The sequence below is a fragment of the Sycon ciliatum genome, chromosome 2 (genome assembly GCF_964019385.1).
Source record: "Sycon ciliatum chromosome 2, ocSycCili1.1, whole genome shotgun sequence".
Classification (NCBI taxonomy): domain Eukaryota; kingdom Metazoa; phylum Porifera; class Calcarea; order Leucosolenida; family Sycettidae; genus Sycon; species Sycon ciliatum.
In genome coordinates, this window is record NC_088644.1 from 33,994,556 (window position 1) to 34,016,735 (window position 22,180).

Consider the following 22,180-nt stretch of genomic DNA (forward strand, 5'->3'; position numbering starts at 1 on the left):
GGCCCTCATGAATAAAACAGCCGTCCAGGGGCCCAGCCCTTTCTGTGTATTCAAAATAATCTACCGTGAGCGCTAATGGACGTAGTCTTGCACTAGCCAGCTAGTACAACAGCTAGATGAACGAGAGCATGATAATTGATAAGCATTCAGCAGGTCTGAAAGAAGGGATGTCATAATGCAGAAAGAACAAGAGCAAACATAACTGACCAGAAAAGCCAAAACAGATCTGTGAACATGCAAAAACAAGAACAGCTTCTGAAAATATCGTGGCCTGTGTACTAAGTACTGGTATTGGAAAAGAAAGAAAGAAAAAAAAAGAACGAGCGTCCCCGGGTGGGCTTGAACCACCAACCTTTCGGTTAACAGCCGAACGCGCTAACCGATTGCGCCACGGAGACATCACACTTCCCTTGCTGCTGGAGCGGTCCCTACAACACGGAGAGCCAGCTGGAGCGGGCCCCACACAGTACTATCAGTATTCAAGAGTACATGAAAACACGGTTTTCTTCTTGGTATAGTATAGTAGTACACTGACACGGAGAGATGGACCGGACTGGAGTCCACTGTACAGAGAGTGCAGCACCTTGCTTCAACTGTAGATCTACACATGAGCAGAACTGATGCAGAACTGATGCAGAACTGATGGGTTTGACCACAACCACAATCATGTATTTCAAGCGATCCTGTCAGTCTGCTGTGTGTGACTGTCAATGTCACTGTCTGTCAGCTGGTTTTTTTTTATCACAGGGATCAGTCAGTATCACGGCGGCGATGGTTGATGATCTGATGCTGGTGCACCGGTGACCGTTTGTGTGAACGTTCTGTGCGCGGGGTTACCACAAAGTCCACAACATGCAGAAATCGTTTCGACCCGGCACGGGTAGAAACCGAGTCCCGCAAGATTGTGCTGAGTCGCCTCACTGTCCAGGGTCAATGATAAATCGTCAAAGAGCAACGTAATTGCACTGAGAGAGGGAGCAGAGACAACACGTGAACCCGACCATGTTTCCCCAGCGCTAGGCTACGGTTGCGAAAACACAATGGTTTCAAGGATCAAGTAAGTTCTAAAGAGCCTGGTGGACCCTAGATGAGTCCAGGCCTCTATAACCATGATAGCTATACGTTGAAGTAGCGCTCAGCACCGTCGGATACTCCGCTGCCGTCTCGAATACGCAGTCTCAGCTGTTTACCGCGGAACGAACTCTCGGGCTCCTGCTTTGGTGACGACGATGGCGGGGACGGAGAGCCCGTGATGGAAAACCTGGGGAGAAGGGATGTCTGTTGGTCAGAAGGACGGTGGTCCTGCACCTCAACATGCACTGAACAACCTTCCTTCAACATGTTGAGTTCGTCGGCGGCAGCAAGTAAGTTGACCACACGCCTCTCCACCTGCACGGAGGGAGAAGCATTACAATGAGTCGAGACACATGCCATTGTAAAAACACGTCTTTCAAGTTTCAACCTGCATGGAGGGAGAACCATCACAAGGAGTTGAGCTCTTGAGACACATGCCATTGTAAGATAGAACATGAAGAACAATTGTCACATGAAGGTATGGTTTCTAGCCATTGGGCTAGTTCCGTCAGCAACACACAGGGCTGTGTGGCAATCTGGCATTGTATTGCGAAAATTAGCAATTCAAACCAGGAGACAATTTACCAGCTAGAGTAGCATCATGAGCATCACCAGCACATGCCGATAACTAATGCGAACAACAATAGGTCAGCACATTGAAGGCTTGAAAAACACAAGGGTTTTACTGGAAGACCAGTGAAAGTGCTGCACACACACACACACACACACACACACACACACACACACACACACACACACACACACACACACACACACACACACACACACACACACACGGCACATGCAGAGCCTGCCAGCAGCCATGGTAGCAACGTTACGTACCTCGTACTTGAGAGACCTAGCCCCATAGTGAGAATCATAGCCGTCTGCAAGCACAGCAGGCAAGCTCTCGTCCCACGACAAGCTGATCTTGTGCCTTTCGTTAGCCTGAAAAACACACAAGGATACAGTGAACACACGCAACACATTCTTCCACCTATGCAACCAACACACGTGGACAACTACAAGTAAACAGCAGCTGAAAGAAGAGACAAAGGCTGTTCTTTGCTATGCGTGTGAAGTTCGACCTTCGCTGCAGTGCACACATGTCAGGCCTCAGTGTTGGCAGTGTTGTGACAACACAGCACTTGGTCTGAACTTCTTCATGAGAACGACTTGCACAAGGCACAGCTGTCATAGATGGAGGACCCACTGAAGTATGTTTTAAAGTGCTGACCCAGGCTTAGTGCTGCATGTCACTATGTGCCATTGTCACTGGGCGGCGGTTTCATGACCGTCCACCACACCAGCATTCTGCAAATCAACCAGGTCAGGTCAGACTATGATCTGGGTACTGACACAGTTATGCTATGATGTGCTAGAGGCAGCACAACGACGTACACGCTTGGCCCATGTCTTCAACTCCTTCTCTGTCAGGTGCAGTAGCTCAGAGTTGCTGAACGGTAGAAAGTAGACGGTCTCGTTGATACGTCCCAAGAACTCGTCACGGCCAAAGAAGCGCTGTGTAAACACATACACAAAGAGAGAGAGAGAGAGAGAGAGAGAGAGAGAGAGAGAGAGAGAGAGAGAGAGAGAGAGAGAGAGAGAACACACACACACACACACACACAATCATACGGTCGTCAAACACAAGCAGGACACAAGCCACCGTTATCAGCACTCACATGAGTCACAGTAACACTACGCCTGGCAGCAGTATCATGGGACAACCCTCTATCCGTGCATTGCACACCAGACAGAAACACTACGCCTGACAGCAGTATCATGGGACAACCCTCTATCCGTGCATTGCACACCAGACAGAAACACTACGCCTGACAGCAATATCATGGGACAATCCTCTATCCCAGCATTGCATACCAGACAGAAACATGGCGTGAGCGCAACTATAGCCAGTTTCTGCAATGCTGTGAACATAGGGACACTTTGGCCACACTAGGTTACCGATTGTTTCAGTGAAATGCAACAAATTTTACTGATATTGACAATGGCAACTGGGCTGATCATCAAGCAAGAGGATACACGGAGAAAACAGGAGCTGGCAAACTATCAATGGCCAGACAAAGATGGCTGTGAAGCACACTTACCTTGAGAATCGGACGAACGACCTTGTCCTGAAATTCGCGAGACACCGATACGCTTTCTTTTACTTCTCTCGCTGAGCATGAACAAAAGGGCAAGCGCACAGAACGGCACTCAATCGATGAGCGATCCAGATTGTACAGCCTTGTTTAATTAATAGCCACACGGTCTATTGCACTGGTACTGGTACCAGTAGTTCTCTTGCTATGCAATCATATCCTGTAAACCGGGAAACATCTGTGTAGATCTTATTTCGTTATTCGCAAGCACAGACCAATTAGCTGCTGGAAATGTTTGCTATTGCCACACGGTTTACAGTAGCATACTGTACCTGATGCTTGCTTGTTTGTTTCTTTTATTCAAATTCGTCCAAAATAGTCCTGTTGGCTGCGAAAAATTGAGCATTAGGCCATGGTAAAAAATAAAGTTGATTCTCAGGTCATGAGCCTGTGAAAATCGGTGCGAGCGAGCGATTTTTTATTTTAATTCCCACAATTTTTTTATTTCCAAAGATAGGGTCACACATGTGTACGTCACAGGTTCATAATTAATTTATAATTATTTTATTATTCAGGCCAGGGAGTAGAAAAATACCGGTATTTTACTACTCCCGGATTCATGCCTTTCGCATTGACCGTTTTCATGCACGCATAGAAATAAAAAAAATCGTTGGTGCGCCGCCAAAAATCGATGCGCGCGTACTTGAGAATCAAAGGTATTTTTTACCATGGCCTTACGAATGATTTCGGGTTTGGACCTGTTACTTCACACATTTCGCCAAGGCATATATACCTGATGTACTTCAAGGTGATCTAGCAACACCTGGTTGAATAAAAAAATTCACGACATCATTTCAGTGTGTAATGAAGGCAGCGTGTCGCGAACGAACACCCATGGCTTACAGATCAGATCTGTATATTCCTGCTAGTACAGTCAGACCTCGCATAACTGCACATATCCATTTTCCAAAAAAATATCCGGATAGGCGAGGGAGCCGGATAACCGAACACACATCCCGAGTCAGTCTTCATACGCATGTGGCATATCCAAAGGTGTAAACAGCGATTTTCTTCCAGATGGCGAGGGATCCGGACAAAAGAGGACCGGATAAGCAAGGTCTGACTGTACATGTAACCTTACCTTTCTGCCGGGTTTGTTGTAACTGCTCCTGGCCAGCAGCTTCCTTGCGCAGCTCAACACCATGAGAGCGAATCTCGTCCGCTGCCAAATTCGAGGTCATGATGAAAATGGCATTCTTGCAGTCAATCGTCTTGCCCTGCCCGTCCGTCAAGCGCCCCTGGGAATGAAAAGAAGGGACAGGTAGCCGGAGAGATTGTTCGTACTGGTACAATGAGAAATCCATGAGAAACGGGGCTCGCACACATACTGCACAAGCAAAACATTTATTTCAGCGAATAATTTCGTCCAACACCAAGGAAGGGCAGTTCGTTCAATTGAAAATTTCGTCCCAGATCATGACACAAATCGAATGGTTGGACGAATCACCATCAGTCTGGCACGTAACTTAGTTCAAAACTCCTCGGACGAAAAAGACGAAAACTAAATCCAGACGAACATTTCTACTTATACAGTAGACCTATTGCAGCATTGGCATCACCGAACTTCACATGCATGTAAGTTACCTCATCAAACAGCTGAAGAAGTGCTGTCAATACATCGGGATGGGCTTTCTCAACCTGAAGCAGTGCACAGGCAGACATTGACATACAGATGGGGAAGCCCAGTTTGAGATCCGACCAAAGTTGACAGTGGAAAACAAGAGTCAACAAATGCAAACATACATTCATACATGAGCGCAATTCGTGAGCATGTGTGGCTTCGCGAATTCTTTGCAAGAAAGCGATTTGGGGCACTTCGTTTGGGATTTTTAGATAGGCAGGGAAACAACCTTTGCGCCCACCACAAAACTGTATGCAAGCGCACTCATCACACAATAACAATATTGATTTGATCGATTCACTTCATTTGGAGTGGTGAAAATCCTGTATCATCCCTTAACCACAATACATGTACCAGGTCCAGCACCCGCACTGCCACCACCAGCAGCAGTAGCACCCACAACACCACCCATTAGCTGGCTCAGTAGTAGCGTGATTACATCAGAACGACAGTGATAGTTCAGTCCAAACTCCCACCATCACACATGCGCACATACTATTGATGAACGAACCGAAGGCTGTTGCTTACTCTCCAGAACAAAAGCGAAGCACGAAAAAATAGACTTACCTCATCAAACAGAACAACAGCTTCCGGGAACTTTTGCAGACGCGATGTCAGCTGCCCGCCTTGATCGTAACCAACATAGCCTGGAGGAGATCCAATGAACTTCGCAACCTTGCAAACAAAACAAAGGAGATATCCAATTGAAAAAAAAAGAAAAAGAAAGAAAAGATGCAAGTGTACACGTGGACACAACACAATGAGCCTGGGGAAGTGCAACACAACAGAAAGTAACAAGAAGGGAAAAGAAAAAAGAAAAACATGTAGCAGAGGATGGTTTCGATCCATCGACCTCTGGGTTATGGGCCCAGCACGCTTCCGCTGCGCCACTCTGCTCCCACAATTCTTCAGCAGTGTACAACTGACCATGTACGCGCAAAGTACATGAAGCGGAGATTTGATACTGCACTACATGATCACTACACGATCACTACATGATTACATGATATATGAGTGCGATCTGTGCAATCAGCAGTGACAGTGCCATGACGTCAATATGCTGTAAACGATGAATTACACTTTCCTAGGCCAATACAAGGAGCACATGTACACTGGTGCGCTGGCTGGTATACGCATAAGTATGGGACTGCGTTCAATCGGGAATAAGGGTCAAACTCTAAAGCACAGCCTCCTTGGATTCAAGACCATTCGATCCAGAGGACTACATGTTCTGAACGTTTCATCTTCGTCCGTGCTTCAATAAGAACGCAGTGATGTTTCCAGTAACAGCTGCAGCACAAATCTATCTACATGAGTAAAGCGGGATTCACAGAAGCTTTTTGGCGATGCGACACGCGATGCGACGCGATCTGCGACGGACGCGTGCGATGCGAACTCGCGAAATACCATTCACAGAAGAAGTCAGTGATGCGACAACATCTTGCTGATTTGGCTACGTCACCATGATATTCGCGCGGTTTGATACAACTTGTACAAATTTATAGGCAACTCTTGAACCTTTGTACAACTTTGCTGTAGAAAAGGTCAAAATCGTACGCCAAATCGCTTGTCGTATCGCATCGCAAAAGTTGAGCCAAGCTCAACTTCTGCGATGGCCTGCGATGGCCCTGTTGCGGCAGTTGCGTGGGGTCCGCGATGGTTGCGATTTGGGGATTTCCCGGTTTCGCGGCTGTCGCATCGCGTGTCGCATCCCAAAAAAGCTTCTGTGAATCCCGCTTAAGGTGCATTTTTTTACGATTTTGGTGGAAGTGCATGCACGTAAATTAAAAACGAGAGGCACAGTAACCGATACACTGTGATTCACTGTGCGTGTGTGTGTGTGCATGCATGTGTGTGTGTGTACGCGTGTATGCGTGCACGTGTGTGTGCGTGTGTGTGTGTGTGTGTGTGTGTGTGTGTGTGTGTGTGTGTGTGTGTGTGTGTGTGTGTGTGTGTGTTGCCCTAATGATGCTCTAAAATGGTGGCCACAATGACAATCAAAATAGGTTGCCAAACGATGTTGTCAAAATAACCGCCCAAGACAGGTTTACATATGCCAGCATTTTTAAACTTCCCCCTGCAGGTAGTTCTCGACACAAATCAGCAGATTCCGAGAGAACGGGGGCAGCAGAACATGTATATTGACGACTGGCAAACACTTACTTCATGTTTCTGCTGGTACTCGGACATGTCAAAGCGGATGAAAGCCTGCGCACACAGAGGCAAAGACAATCTGAACAGAGAGCACAGCAAGTGTCCAAGCTTGACCAATCAAACAAACTACATACATGTACGTCATGTACCGCTGGCTTGAGAACTTGAAGATGAAACAAGCATACACGGGTGAATGATGCAATTGTCAGAGTGAACGTATTCAGTCAGGAGAAACAACACTGTCGCCCCATAACCTCCAGGACTACGGAGTATGGTAGCTGATGATGCTGAGCAAATACAGAGCAGGGCTGCCCCAATCATATACAGAGCAGGGCTGCTCCAAGCATATACAGAGCAGGGTTGCCCCAAGCAAATACAGAGCAGGGCTGCTCCAAGCAAATACAGAGCAGGGCTGCCCCAAGCAAATACAGAGCAGGGCTGAACCAAGCAAATACAGAGCAGGGCTGCTCAACGTTGAACTAGAAAGACCGACAAGACTATTGAGTGAGTGAGCAAAGTAAAGCCTAGGGTGGACCCGCTGTTCTTACATCCTTCTTGTCCTTGTGTAGGTATTGTGATACTTGCTTTGCCAGCTCTGTCTTTCCTGCACATGTTGACACACACATGCACGCACGCATACACAGACACACATAGTAATATTATAGATACACACAGAACATACACACAGGTACGTACACATACGCAAACAGATATGGACAGACAACACATACACAGCCCGCTAATGATATCTACTAACTGGTTACTAGAACAGTAGAAGTCCATCAGGCGCCATTCAACAATGCAAACAAGCGTGTCTGGGCAAGTTGATTGGGGATAAGCTTCAGAACACTAAAGCAACACGCCTACTTGTAAGAAGATCTCCATAAAAGTGCTCAGCTACCTGCTCGCCTAAACTGACTTGAACAATACAGGTGAAACAAAGCAAGTGTGGCAAATAGCACAATTCACAGTGCAAATACAAGGCACTATAATTGCTCCAGATAAGTGCTCATATAGATGCGCTATTAAATTATAATATAAAATAGCGCATCATATGCGCACTAAACTGGAGCAAATATTATTTTCAAGCTCAATGGTGCAGGTGCGCACTATACTCCAATTATGAAAAAGGCACACACTACAAAAAGCAGTGTGATGTATCAAACTGGTGCGAGATTTGCCCTCTCTGACCTGCCATATAAGCCACTGCACGTACCCTACATGTACACATTCGCTGGTTGCCTGCGAGTCTGCACCTGTACTGTAAAGTTTCGCAAGTACAATGACGATTGTATCACTTTTAGAAGTCCACAGCTACATGTAGCTGAAACATTGTCCAGACTATGCACCATAGAGTATCCTTATCAGAGCAGTGTACATCGTTGTGCCTTGATCAATAGATCATCACACCAAATACTGCAAACAGTACTACTGCAGACAGCAAGTTACTCGTACAGTGCACAGTGGAACCTTTTCACTATCAAACACCCTGGCAGACCCACCGGACACATCTGGCCTGCGTAAGGAGGCAGGAGGCGTCCTTATAACACAGTGCACCAGAGTTCGAGCAGGTACAGCTGGAACGAGTGAACTAATGTGTCCTGAATGTAGAGGAGAGCTTTGTTGAGAGGTGTCCATTACGGGAGCCTCCACTGGACAATGAAGCCTGCGTTTAGCGACTAACCCATGCCATGGTGCACAGACACCGGCCACTACAGGCAGGTGGCCTTTCTTGACAGGTCAGAATGTATGTCAAGGGGCAAGGCTAGAGGCCTAACTCTAGCTCTATTGTCGCTATGGCTGGCTATCACCAACATCACCTTTTCATTGGCTAGTGCCACGTGATTGTGGATAAATAAATAAATAAATTGATCAGTGCCAACAACATTGCACTTGGCAACTACAACCACCCATGACTGGCCTGCAAACGCTGAGCTCTTGTGTGACGTCATTACCTTGACTTCAGTAACCAGGATAATTGCTACTTCTGAAGTACTAGTACTACAGTCATTGTAATACTCATTAGTTCGACGGAGTTGAAAAACGTGAAGAAAAGTTTGACCGTCGCCACCAGGACTCGAGCCAGGGGCTCTCTAGCTTATGGCCAGCGATGCTCTACCACTAGCTATGGTGCAGTCGTCATCCAAGCTGCAACCGTTCAACATTTTCTTCAGACTTTGAAACAACATTGTGACTTAAAACTTACCGATGCCGGATGAGCCAAGGAACAAAAAGACCAGAGGATGATCAAGATCGTGCCAGCCACTTTGCTTTCGCCGCACCGCTGTAAGAAATGGAAACATGACGGGGTGTGCAAACAACTACTGAAGTAATAGTACAGCAGGATGAGCCACTACTAAAGTTGAGGGCATGGAGTTTTTTATTATTATTTTTTTACTACAAAGCACTGGCCAGCAACATAAAAGGGGAGGTAGACAAAAGTGGACAAGCGAACTTTGACAACACAGAGGAGCGTGGCATGCGTGCCGATGAGGTAGGTCAACCTCCCCCGACCTAGTGGTCTCGGGTTCAACAGTTGGTCTACGCATCAGGAAGGGGAAATGGACAGAGAAAGGGAGAATGAGCATGAGGAGCTTCCCAGGAGAGGAAGAGTGAGAGAGAGAGAGAGAGAGAAAGAGAGAGACAGAAAATGATAATAATAGAGACAACCGGTTATTCTCAGTGCTGGTGGACTTCAGTGGCCCATAGCCAATTGGTCTGGCGGAGGTGATGGTAGGCCTTGGTTTTGAATGTCGGCAATTTCTTGAGAGTTGGGCGTTCGGCGAGGATTGGGGCAGGCAGTGTGTTCCAGCTCTCCAGGACAAAGTATGGGAAGGAGCGGCGGATGAACTGGAGTGATCTGGGCCAGCGCCCTAAATGCATGCATATCACCGTGTATCACTGTGTAGAGAGTTTGTGGTGACTTCAGCAACTCCCCTACCTGTAACTTTCTCGTTGTCACTCCTGGGTTTTCCATAAACGGCGACGTTGATTTTTGTGGCCATTTCCCGGAATTACAGGGGTGTCACAGGGCGGTTGGGAGTGGTACAACCGGGAGTCCGGGGGTATCCCCCGGAGAAAAAATTCGGATTTTTCGGTCAACAGGGCACGTTTTAGCATTCTACAGCCGCAAAGGAGGGTTCCCCAGCCCTTATTAGACAACCCCACTCCAGCTAAAAAAAAACGCTTCTCATGGATTTTTTGGGTATTTTCTGTACATCATAGCTAGGTGGCCAAGGCAAAAAGGAAGCCATTGCCCTCGAAAAACTGGCAAAATCCGAAGTACAGTTCTAGCGCCAGCCGCTGTGCAAAAACGTAAGTCATGTCCTGCGAAAGTGCGCCACGCCGCATGCACTAGTCAATAGAGAGGTTCTGCTATACGTGAAACGCAGAGAAATCACGTATACGCGTAGGCCCGGCGCCCGGGAACTCTCTTCGCGTTCCCGTAACGTAAAGAAAAGCTGTTAACGTTCTGCTCTACGTTCACGTAGAGAAATCACGTGAAATGTGTACTGGGACTTTCCCCTTCCATATTTGGTAGTTTTCTGCCTGCAGTTGATCGATACCGTACCCGCGTACCCGGCAGATCTGTACGCATTTTCTCTGCGTGTGCCACTACGTAGAGAACCTCATCTCCGCGTAGAAATCTGGAGCCAAAACATGCGAAACCGTAGACTCTAACCCAGACACCTGCTCTCTACGTGATTTCTCTACGTTTCACGTATAGCAGAACCTCCCTTATCGTACAGTCGCGAAGATGTTACAGACCAGTCATGTAGTTGTTTTTAGAGAGAGAAGATCCTTTTTTTTGTTCGGTGGGATTGAAAGATCTGCCAGTGGACCGGAGAGCTACAACACTGGAAGCAGAAGAAAGGGCTTGCGGAATCTTCTCTGTCTTCGTGGCAACAGGACTTTAGTTTACGAGAGCTAGAGACTTTCGTCGCGGACGCAATTCGTGTTGCTGCTACCAGAAAATTCGGAGAACGAAACGATCGTAAGTCGTTTGGTGAAGCGGGTCGTGTCGGTGAACAGATGCAGAATGTTCTGCCGCCGTGGAACAGCAGTCCAAACACTTTTCAACTTCGGAGAATGAAGCGCTTCCCTATTCCGTCGACAAGCGCGGCGTTCGCGGGTGTAGATGTAATGCATTTTCGCATCAGCTTGCAGTAGATCGTCAGGAGACAGAGGTGTACTAGGTAGGTGTCGTTGTGGAAAGAATATAATTATTATGTTGTAGCTGACAAGTGACATGCTTGTAGTGTCTCTTGACCGTGCTGATCGCCATTGTAACATGGTAGATCTTGGAAAATTTTAGTTCCGGACCCAGTGATCGCCGGCGCCGCCAGCACTGTTTCCGTCAAGTTTGCAGTGAATGCGTTCGTGAAGAATCCATCATCTGGTTGTCTCTACCCGTGACTCCAACCGCCTATCGCAATGGATAGCCGCCTGGAGTCTTGGGGTGCTAGCTGCTAGGCATCAAGTCGGAACCAAAAGTATGCTCCTTGGAATGAAAGTACATGTAACCAAGAGTACTGTATAACACCTTTATTTCGGTGTAATTTAAATTTCGGTAACTTAGGTACTGGTCCTGGATCACCTAATAGGGCTTGAAAGTGCTACGTCACAGCATAGCAACAATTTCAAAAATTCAAAAACTGGATCCACTTGGATCCAGTTTTTGTATGGATCCAAGCACATTTCAAGCGGTCTTACCCACAGCATGGTGATGTAGCCAGTGAAACTGACTGATTTGGCTACTGGGGGCGGGGTTACAACTGGTGGCGAAATAAAAGTCACACCTGCATGCGACATGAGTGGGTTGCTATGCACCCACATACTTAGGCAATAGCAAAGTCACACCTTAGTGGATCCAAAAATAGAAATCTGATGTCAACTTACTACTCCCTGGCCGTTTTGACGTCATCACTTTCAAGCCCTATTTAACATTACACCTAAATTTTCCGAAATACCAAAAATATGTAAAAATCATGAAAATCACTCTCAAGTTAAAAAAATCAACTACTGCCTACCGGTAGTACATGTACATTGTACATACATAACATGTACCGGTATACATATGTGGAGCCTTTTGGCCTTGGCGGAGATATTACTGCAAGAGCTTTTTTTTTTTGTTTTTTTTTTGTGCCATGCATACCGAATTTATTCTTACACCGAAAGGTCAGGGGTTGGCTTTTACCGAAATTTTACAACACCGAAAATAAGGTGATATACAGTACATGAAAACCGTTTTCATGTACTCTTGATGTAACACGTAACGTCGTTAGTTGTGATGTTTTGTACAAGTCCGAAGATCCTTGACTTGATGATTTTTGTATTGCTTTTTTGGATGGGTGGACCATCCTGGACGAAAAGTGGTACGACTATGGTCGTAGTACTTGTGGTCGTACCGTGTGTGACGCCCCTGCGTAGATCTACGCTACGTATCATTATGGTTCCGATTCCAGATGGTACACATATATCCCACCATGCATCCTCGTATTTCGCCGTAGCGTATCTGTACTGTATATGGCATTTACACACTGTCACTGTACACCCTTTTCCTTACTGGCCAACACATACTCATTCTCCACCTTAGCTTTAGGGGGTGATTATATGTGCAGCTCCAGCCCGGGCTGGTCGACAGGCGGGCCAGCCCGCCTCCGACGGGATCTCGGGGTTGTACACAAATCCACACAAAACCTGTGGTGCGTTTACATGGCAAGCGGGCTGGCCCGGCGAGGCGGGATCCCGCCTCGAGGCACCCGGGATCCCGGCTAGGCGGGCCAGAAAAAGCACATATAAACAGACCAGCCCGGGCCAGAGTTGTATTATTATGGTATCGACACTGCGTTCATACTTCAAAATAGGTACTTTTACCTCTTGAGGGAAGTTATAAAGAGGATTCCCGATATTGTCTTGAGAATCTAGGAAGCTTTTTGTACAGCAACAAGAAGGACGTGCAATGAGCACTGTTTATTTGTCGACATGCATGATTTACATTAAAATGGAAGGGGTACTACTTGCAAAATACTTTGATATGGACAGCTAAAAATGTGAAAAACAGGAAAAAGAAACGAGGTGATACAACACACCAAACATGTGTCACAGCGCGAAAAGAAATCAGCAGAAGAATACATTGAGTGGGAAAAAAAGTTTTTAGGTTTATAACCTGAGTATGGCTTGCAGCCCTGCGTCTCAGCCCGGGGCAGCACATTACAGTCGTAGTGTGTTTGCTGCATACTCACAACGGGCTGGCGTGTGCTCAGCGCATATAAACTCACTGCGGGCTGGCGACCAGCCCGGCCTTGCACATGTAAACACCCTTGGCGGGCTGGCCCGCTCGCTCCAGCCCGGGCTGGAGTTGCACATATAAAAGGCCCCTAAGGCTAGTACTAGTTTGGTTTTCATCTAAGGTAGTTTGCCTTTCTATCCCTCTTTCATTGCTGTGTCAATATTACAATAAAAAATTACAACTCTACTGATTTACGCCATCTGTGTGCGTTTTAGAGTTGTGCTAGGGCTAGCAGTGTAGGACCCTACAAGTTCATACAAACACACACTCAGCTGGTGAATGTGTACTAGATATACACACACGCTGTGCCGAGATATTCAAGCTTTGGCTGAAGAGATAAGTACTACCAAGAGTACATAACCCCCCAGAGAGTGCAACGCCGATCCAGCTCTGCATAGGGTCTTGGTCGAGCGGAATCGGATCTTCTGATGTCATGCGTACACTCCACACCAGCGCAAGGCCGGCCGGTCTCGAGGCAGGGCACCATTGTTTTTGATCCGAGAGTACCCGCGACTCCCCGGGTTCCCCTTAGATGTGTACGGTATTATGACGCAAAGATCCAATTCCGCTCGACCAAGACCCTATGCAGAGCTGGATCAGGCGTTCTACACTCTGGGGGGGGTTATGTACTCTTGGTACTACCAAGAGTACATAACCCAAGAGTGTGCAACTCCAGCTATGGGGTCTGCGACGGCAGAACTTCACATCACGTGATGAACCCGTGCACTCTAGTGCATGATAGATACTGGGTTGTACGCAACCCAGCTTTGGGTACAACTCTCTTGTGGTCACTTTGCACTGTTTGCCAGCATAACCTTTTGAACCATGTCACGTGATGTGAAGTTCTGCCGTCGCAGCACAGCATAGAGGTTGTGCAGGCAGTTTCACACTCTTGGTTATGTACTCTTGGTACTACCAAGAGTATATAATGACCACCCAAGAGTGTGCAACTCTGAATATGGGATCTCGGAAGGCGAAAACTCACACCACGTGTCTCAGGTACGCTTTGTACTACGTACAACTAAGGATAGCGTGCACGCAATCCCAAAAATCTGCCATGATTATGTTGGCGAGTTGCATACGCGCAGTGAGTTTCTGCCAGGGAGTGCTTCTTTGATTACTTCGCTGCTCGCTAAAAAAGGGCTGGAAACGTACAACTGCGACACAACACCACGTGATGTGAGTTTTCGCCGTCGGCGTCTCGGCGAACCCCATAGAAAGGGTATCAGGAGTTGCACACTCTTGGGGGGGGGGGGGGTTATACTCTTGGTACTACACACAAGGGAAATGGGAGTACATTTCCTAGACCCTGACTAGAACTTGTAAGTTGTAACGTTTGTATATGGTGCCACATGCATGCGAGTACGCTCAGCTGCAAGACCAGCGCATCCGACTGCATACACATCGGATTTCAACGCCCACAACTCACTTTTACCGTGATACGTCTGACATTGTACATGTGTACATGTGTGGGCTGAGAGATTGAGAGGTCATTGCAGGTTGACATGTTCATTTTTAAACAAAAAAAAACAACATATCCGAGGTTCAAAATTGGTACTTTGAAGTTAGCACAGAAGTTCAAAGAATCCAGTGAACGTCAGTCTATGCCACACCAAGTGTGTCCAATTCCCACATATCCAACAGATAAGTTATAACAGCACTCTTACCGGCACTAACGACATTGATGGCATTATCTTGGCCGACAAGACGCTCATGAAGAAATTCCTCCAGCGGATGAAGCCGCCGGCGCTCTTTCTCCCTGGCTTGTCGGCGCTTTCCATACTAATAGAACACATGCGGGGAAAGAGACAGGTACAAAGCCAACAGTGTGAGCGCATATTCCAGCAAAGGAACTATAGCACAGTCCACGAACTGCTTATTGTGATGTGACGTGAAAAGTTACATGTATTTGTCAGTAGAACTGTAAATTGCATCGCCAAAAACCTGCTGTTGCTAAAAGTTCTGGTTCGTTAGATACACCTATGAAGGAATATTTACAGCAATGGATCGACCTTGGAAGGATCCAGGATAGAGCAAAGAGATAATCATGATATTGTAAAGTCAACAAATATTTGGCGTGTATTTATTTTTGACTATTTCAGCCCTGCCATGTTTGGCCGAAAATTTTGTTGCGGCCGAAATTTTGTTTTGCAAGGTTCAGGGTGACAGTGTACACAGGCGGCAGCAGTACAGGCCGAAAGTTTGATGCGGCCGAAATGGGTTTTAGCCCGGAGAGGCCGAAATTTGAATGGACCGAAAATTTGTCGACTTAAAGTACATGTACTTCAGTACTATCCAGTGCCGTAGCACTGGAGAACTAACCATGCCTTGTGCTTCTATAATAGCTGACTGCACGCCTTTGCTCTCGGCCAAGTGTATTGGCTGATGACCTTGTCGCGAGGCGGAGTTCGGGTCAGCACCAGCATCCAGCAGTAGTCTGACCACTCGCTCGCTGTCCATGATCAAGGCATAGTGCAGCGCAGTCAGTCCGCGTGCATCCACCCGCGGCGCGATACGCCGACAGAAGTGCTCTGCACGCTCCTTGGCCGCTGCACGAAGAGGAAAAGCATCGTTTAAATAGCTGACTTCAACACCTCAAACCAAAAGGTACACTATTCTCCACCTCAAATCACAGAGTCCACAGGAGTATACACGTAGTACAAAAAGAGGCAAGTGAATATGGATAGGACATGTCCAGGTGGAGCCCGGAAAAAATTCCTGACAAATGGTGACAACACAAACTACTGGATGATACAACAATTCTTCTCCACTCGCTATCACATGCGATGGTGTCCACTGCGCAGTGGTAGGATAGCAGCACAGCAGCAGATGGACTATAGGCACACGCCATACCGTGCTGGTCTTCACGCAGGACACCATACTTGGCGTACGCCGACATGTCGATGGAACCGGAGTACTCGTCCACTGCGTCCACATCAGCTCCAGCATCGATTAGCACTTGAACACAACTGTGCGGCAACAACATGTCAACAGACAATGTACAAGAACAGTACACAAATGTGTGAGTTCACACTGGAAACATAGTCATCTACAATTCAACTTTGGCAAGTACTACATGTAGTGGTCGCTGGCGACAATAGACACCCTTAGCAAAACAACGATAACGCTATTTTTTTACGGTACTCGTACCTTGATCACCCAAATAGCGTTGAAGCTGCAGCGTATAAACGTTATGGGGGCTGATTTATCGTTGTGACCAACGGCACGTATTTTGGCCAAATATCGCATAGTCCGTACGCATTTTACCTTGTATCGTCAAGAGTACATAACCCCCCAGAGCGTGCAACGCCGATCCAGCTCTGTGTAGGGTCTTAGTCGAGCGGAATCGGATCTTCTGATGTCATGCGTACACTTCACACCAGCGCAAGGCCGGTCTCAAGGCAGGGCACCATTGTTTTTGATCCAAGAGCACCCGCGACTCCCCGGGTTCCCCTCAGATGTGTACGGTATTAGGGGTCGTCCGTAATTATCGAAAAATTAAAAAATCCGTCCTCGTGCAAAATTGTCTCTGACCCACCCACCCACCCCCCATTTTTTCCCATTCATTTTTGATTTTTACCGGTGCCCAGCTCGAAAATAAGAACTCCTGACCCCATGTTCACTGATTGCACCTACATGTACATGACGTACATGTATATATTATGTCAAGTACTAGTAGCTAAGTAAAGTGAGTAGGAGGTCTACCGACGGCCATGCACGTCCTACAACTAAATGAAGAGTCATGTACCGGTATATCATACTGGTGTTTGCGATCCTACACTACGTCTACAGTGCAACAAGTGTATGAAAGTGACTGAAGAAAAAAAAAAAAAAAAAAAAAGGTACGAAAAATCAAAAAATTAAATTCCGCTAGCGCTCTTGACCACCCACCCCCTTTCTGCCTGAGGACGGATTTTTTAATTTTTCGAAAAATACGGACGACCCCTTATAACGCAAAGATCCGATTCCGCTCGACCAAGACCCTATGCAGAGCTGGATCAGGCGTTGCACACTCTGGGGGGTTATGTACTCTTGGTATCGTGTATATGGTGACAAAAATGGTTGTACCGCGCGAAATCAAAGCTATTCTCGTGGCAACAGCGTACTAAAAATAGCGTGCATCTTGCTAAAGGTCGAACCCAAATCACGGTATTTTGAACTATTTTCCCCCTTACGATAATACCGTTACAACATAACGTTTTTTGCTAAGGGTGTCAAATGACAAGCATAGGGTGGTTTTGCCAAGCAGCCTGCGACTTAAGCGTATACAAAAAATACGATGTTGAACCGACGCATGCACTGCTGTACACAATACGTGCCAGTGCAGGACGAAAATGTGCACAATCCAGCACATTGATGAAAATGCCCAACCAAACGCAACCTCAGCATCACCGATTCTACAGCCAAAACTAGCATCACCGATTCTACAGTCAAACCTGTTTGAACTTCCACGTTGTTGTACATAGTACTGCTCTGGACAGCCTCGATCTAATTCTCGCCCCCTGCCCTAAACCCAGCAGGGAAGCATGCAACATGGCGCGCGTGTGTGTGTGTGTGTGGGGGGGGGGGGGGGGGGGGGGTCAACGGTACTTTACGGTACCAACAGGAGTACACAACTCCGACGGGATAGAGAAAGTACCGCCAGTTGTACAGTCATCTGCTCTATAGGGTGATGGACTCTTGAGTCTTGACACCAGCTGCAGTGGAACTCACGTAGTACGTATAGTACGTACCCGGGTAAGATGTACACACAGTTAGTACGGTCCTTTTTCGTTGTGCACTTGTACTTGCACGGATTTCCCTACCATAAACGCACATACAAATGTGTATGGGTACGACATACTCAGATAGGACGTACAACTCGTGTATGACAGACTTTTGAGCGTGTCCCAACAGAGCTGGCCATGCGTACTAGGTACAGTTTGGTGGTTGTGTACACCTACAAAATGACAGCTTCGCTTGGCAGGCACGTTAGTATGTTGACAGTGCGGAGGAGACGGTACGCAGCGCAGGCAATCTGGTTTGAGGATATTAGTCACGTATATTTCTGAGCGCAATAAGTGATTTGGAGCATTTCGACATACTACTCATGTATTGGACATTGGTCGGTCCACGGGACTCAACTTTGGATCAGAAGTACCCCGGACAGAAAGGACTTTCTTCCACTACCCAAGAAGGTACACTGTACGTCTTATCAGAATTCTAGTGTACCAGTATAAACATTATATAAATAAAATCTAAAGAAGAACCTCTCTATTGCGCGGCGCCCTTGTACCGGACATATCCAGCCTGTGCGTAGAGGTGTTCTAAGTACAGAAACTGAATGCATTATGAATTATTTATGATTCTGTCCCCTTGGAAAAACGCGATTCCGCGGCCGCGGCAAATTTCGCAGAAGTTGCCATCATCCGCGGAAATCACGGAATCCACTCCTTTGCCCGCGGAATCTGAATTTTTTAGGGAAAATTACTAAAATTAATCTGTTTGAGCACATTTCTCTTGCCAGTGCAGGTCTCTCCATGATTCTTCACTCTTATTCAGTTTGTGACCGCAAAGGATAGTATGAAAAGTACTCCTTCATGCGACTAGTTGTCATATCCTCTACGAGGAGGGTGAAAAACGTGCAGAAAATGCCGCAGATTTTTGATTTTACCGCAGAAAATGCCGCAGAAAACCCCCCTTTTCCCCGCAGAATTTGCCGCGGAATTTTGAATTCTTCGCCGCGTTTTTCCAAAGGGACAGATGATTGGGAACAAGTTGAACAGAACAAAACGTGTCCTGATCGAGGAGGTGTCCGTTGATGAGAGGTGTCTGCTAAGGGAATTTGTAGGGGTAAACGAATTTTAGAACGTTCGACTAGGTTCGCTCCAAATGGGCGTTGAAGAGAATTATATTCACTACTTTTTAAAAGGTGTTTGGCGGAAATTTTCGGCCGTAGATGTTGAAACGTGGTGAAAGGCTACGCAAATCCACATTTAGTCCGAAAATTCTTTGGACGAAAATGAGAAATGACCAAATAAAATTCCCCACGTATATTTCTGCTTATACAGTAGGTACCTTGTAGATTGCTCTGCTGCAGCAACGTGCAGCAGTGTCCATCCCAGCGGGTGTTGCTCATCGACACCAAGACCGTCTTGCTTCATCTCTGAGAGAATCCTGAACACCGGGCATGCAGAACATCAAAAATGCATCAGACTTTTAGTGGCCGAACAATGTTTGCTACAAACGGACGAGGGCAGCCGATGTTTGCAACTCCATAGTGGCTGGTTTATTTTTGTTCAACAGCAACCTAAACCTGTCTTTCAAAACAACCCTGAACCAAAGTCCCACGCGGGACACGTCCTGTTGAGCAAGGCAGAAACTGCACACATGTTGGTTGGTTGTGCGCTAAGGTTTACAATCTTGAGAGCTTGAGAGCCAGATTGATGACATGCCAGAAACAACCAACCAAACAAACAGGTGGTCTTATAGTGAAAAAATAGTCGTTTAGTACAGGTTTTTACTGCACAACAGGGGCTCTTCTTAGCTACATGAGCCAGTTTTGCCCAGGTTGCATGGACTGGGGGTTCATCCACCAAATAAATTCTGCCCGTATTCACTGCACCGCACCACTTACCGGCGCAATAGGCGCGGGTTGTCGTCCCGGATTGCCTGACATGCGGACAGCCATAGTCGCTCGGCTGCACATCACATGGACACATGGTCACAAAAAAAAAGAAAAAAAAGATTATCACGGCAGACCTTCTAAAACACATGCCAGTGGGGCTAGGGCAGGGGCGTCGGAACCGGTCCGGCAGGTGCCGCCAAAGACGCACCAATACACTCAAATGTCTCTTATCCGGACGCCTCAGATACGGGCACATCTCTCTACCGGGCACCTTCAGCTTGAGTTGCTATTGCAAAGGTGCATCAGTAGTATACTTGCATCGTTTTCAGGGGTTTTTTCAATGGCGTGCGCGCACATCCTCATTTTTTAAACTCTTTTCACTGCCAACCTCTGTAATCTACACATTTTCAAAGGTGGATTGTTTTGTCTTGAACATGTGCAATACGTGCCAAACCAAATTCATCAAAAAGTGATATGATACATGGCACATGTGATTATCCTGAGCTAGACAAATCTGATATACGGGCAGTGCCTGGTCCCAAGGTGCCCGAATAAGAGACGTTCGAGTGTAATTTCATCTTGAGAGTTTTGAAGCAATAAAATATGGGCTATTTGGGCCCAATTTTCCAATTCTTTCCCACGGGAGGGCTCCCAGATCCCCGCCTCTTCATGGCCACACCCATGTCGAATACCTTCTGATGCCCCTGGAGGCGGTATGGCCTATGGGCCCAAAGGGCATGGGACTGTGTATCGTGTCGCAAATACGCCTGTTGCCTTGGGTCGCAACGGGGCAAGAGGTCTGTGAAACATTATCTGGCCGATTATCTGGATTCCAGCTGAAAAAACGTTCTACAGCCCATTACAAAACTATAGACGCGTAGGGTTTTTGAAATATTTCAAATTTGGCTGGACCTTTTTGAGAATAGTTTTCGGAATATTGCTCAGGATCGCTCCACAATTACTCTCATATAGTTTCTAAACGATTGGATAACAGACGCCCAATTTGGAAAAAATTATGCACAAAGTGATCACAGATTTTATGTGGTATAGATGCTGGCATAACGGTTTTTGCCTAGGTACGCGTCTATAGTTTTGAAATGGACTGTAAGTAGCAAGCGGACGCAGATTACTGTATAGCAGGAAATTTTCGGACGGAAATATTTTCGGACAAAGCCGAATTTCGACCTTTCGTACGGATTTTATTTTCGCACAGTGCTGCATGCTAAATGCACGTGTTCGCAAGCAGTACGCATGTATACTATTGTACAGTGTACATAATTTCACACGAACAAATTTCAGTACAGAATTTATTTTAGTACAAAAGAGGCCATGTACGAAATTGTACGAAATTAAATTCCGTCCGAAATTTTCCTGCTACACAGTATTACCGGTAGCACTAGAACAACGTTCATATTTCCACAGGCCAGGACTAAAGTCTGATTTGGAACATCAAGAACATACTACAATCATGTACTTTAATAGACTAGCATTTATTAAAATCACTTCTAAGCGGCATCTCTACCTACATGTATGTGGTCACTGGAGAATCGATGCCGCCATTGGCTTCAGACTAAGTGTGTGTGTGTGTGTGTGTGTGTGTGTGTGTGTGTGTGTGTGTATGTGTGTGTGTGTGTGTGCGTGTGCATGGTGTGTGTGTGTGTGTGTGTGTGTGTGTTGTGTGTGTGTGTGTGTGTGTGGTGTGTGTGTGTGTGTGTGTTATTGTGGCACCCAACATGTAGTCAGAGATTACTTCTTTCTCTGCTGACCTTTACTATTGTCACCGAAGGCAACTGTGGAGGGAATCAATGCAGCAGCCGATAGGACAGCTGTATACCGTGCACAGTATTGTCCACTGCGTGGTCGGCCTTGCACCAACGAAGCAGTCAAGAAACTCCTGCCAAACCTGAGGTTTCGAGCCGAAAAGGAGAAGTTGACGGCGTACGCATGGATGTTCGAGCACAGTGACCCAACCCTGGCCACAAATCTATACAGGTTGATCATAACGCGGCACGGGCCAGGCCCATCAAGAGGCCTGTCAGTTCAACTGCCGCTGTTTCTGCGGTCTTCTAACTCTGAAGTTGAACTAGCTAGCTCCTCTTTCCAACTTCCAAGTACAAAATGTGTAGGTAAAATGAGACATAATCATAATAATCATGTCAGAACAAACAGCATTTTTGAATGAAAATAATAATGCACATCGTATAGACGTCATGACACAAGTAAGTACGGTACTCATAATCACAACTAAACATGTGCTGGACATGTACAAA

General features: G+C 46.7%; 1 protein-coding gene and 1 non-coding gene across 2 annotated transcripts; both read right to left on the reverse strand.

Annotated features, from left to right (window-relative positions):
• Positions 1-11: 11 nt before the first annotated feature.
• LOC135809779 (mitochondrial disaggregase-like) lies at positions 12-22,081 on the reverse strand. Its single transcript, XM_065323208.1, has 16 exons — positions 21,677-22,081; positions 19,920-19,983; positions 19,361-19,459; positions 16,157-16,272; positions 15,626-15,852; positions 14,971-15,085; positions 9,218-9,295; positions 7,560-7,615; positions 7,021-7,065; positions 5,425-5,532; positions 4,821-4,874; positions 4,318-4,474; positions 3,183-3,253; positions 2,476-2,595; positions 1,918-2,022; positions 12-1,389 (listed from the first exon to the last, which is right to left on the reverse strand). Exons 1-16 carry the CDS (start codon positions 21,909-21,911, stop codon positions 1,117-1,119), a joined length of 1,923 nt encoding a protein of 640 aa, XP_065179280.1. The 5' UTR covers positions 21,912-22,081; the 3' UTR covers positions 12-1,116.
• On the reverse strand, positions 325-398 carry Trnan-guu (transfer RNA asparagine (anticodon GUU)). Its single transcript has one exon. It is a non-coding gene; the product is annotated as a tRNA-Asn (tRNA).
• Positions 22,082-22,180: the final 99 nt, after the last annotated feature.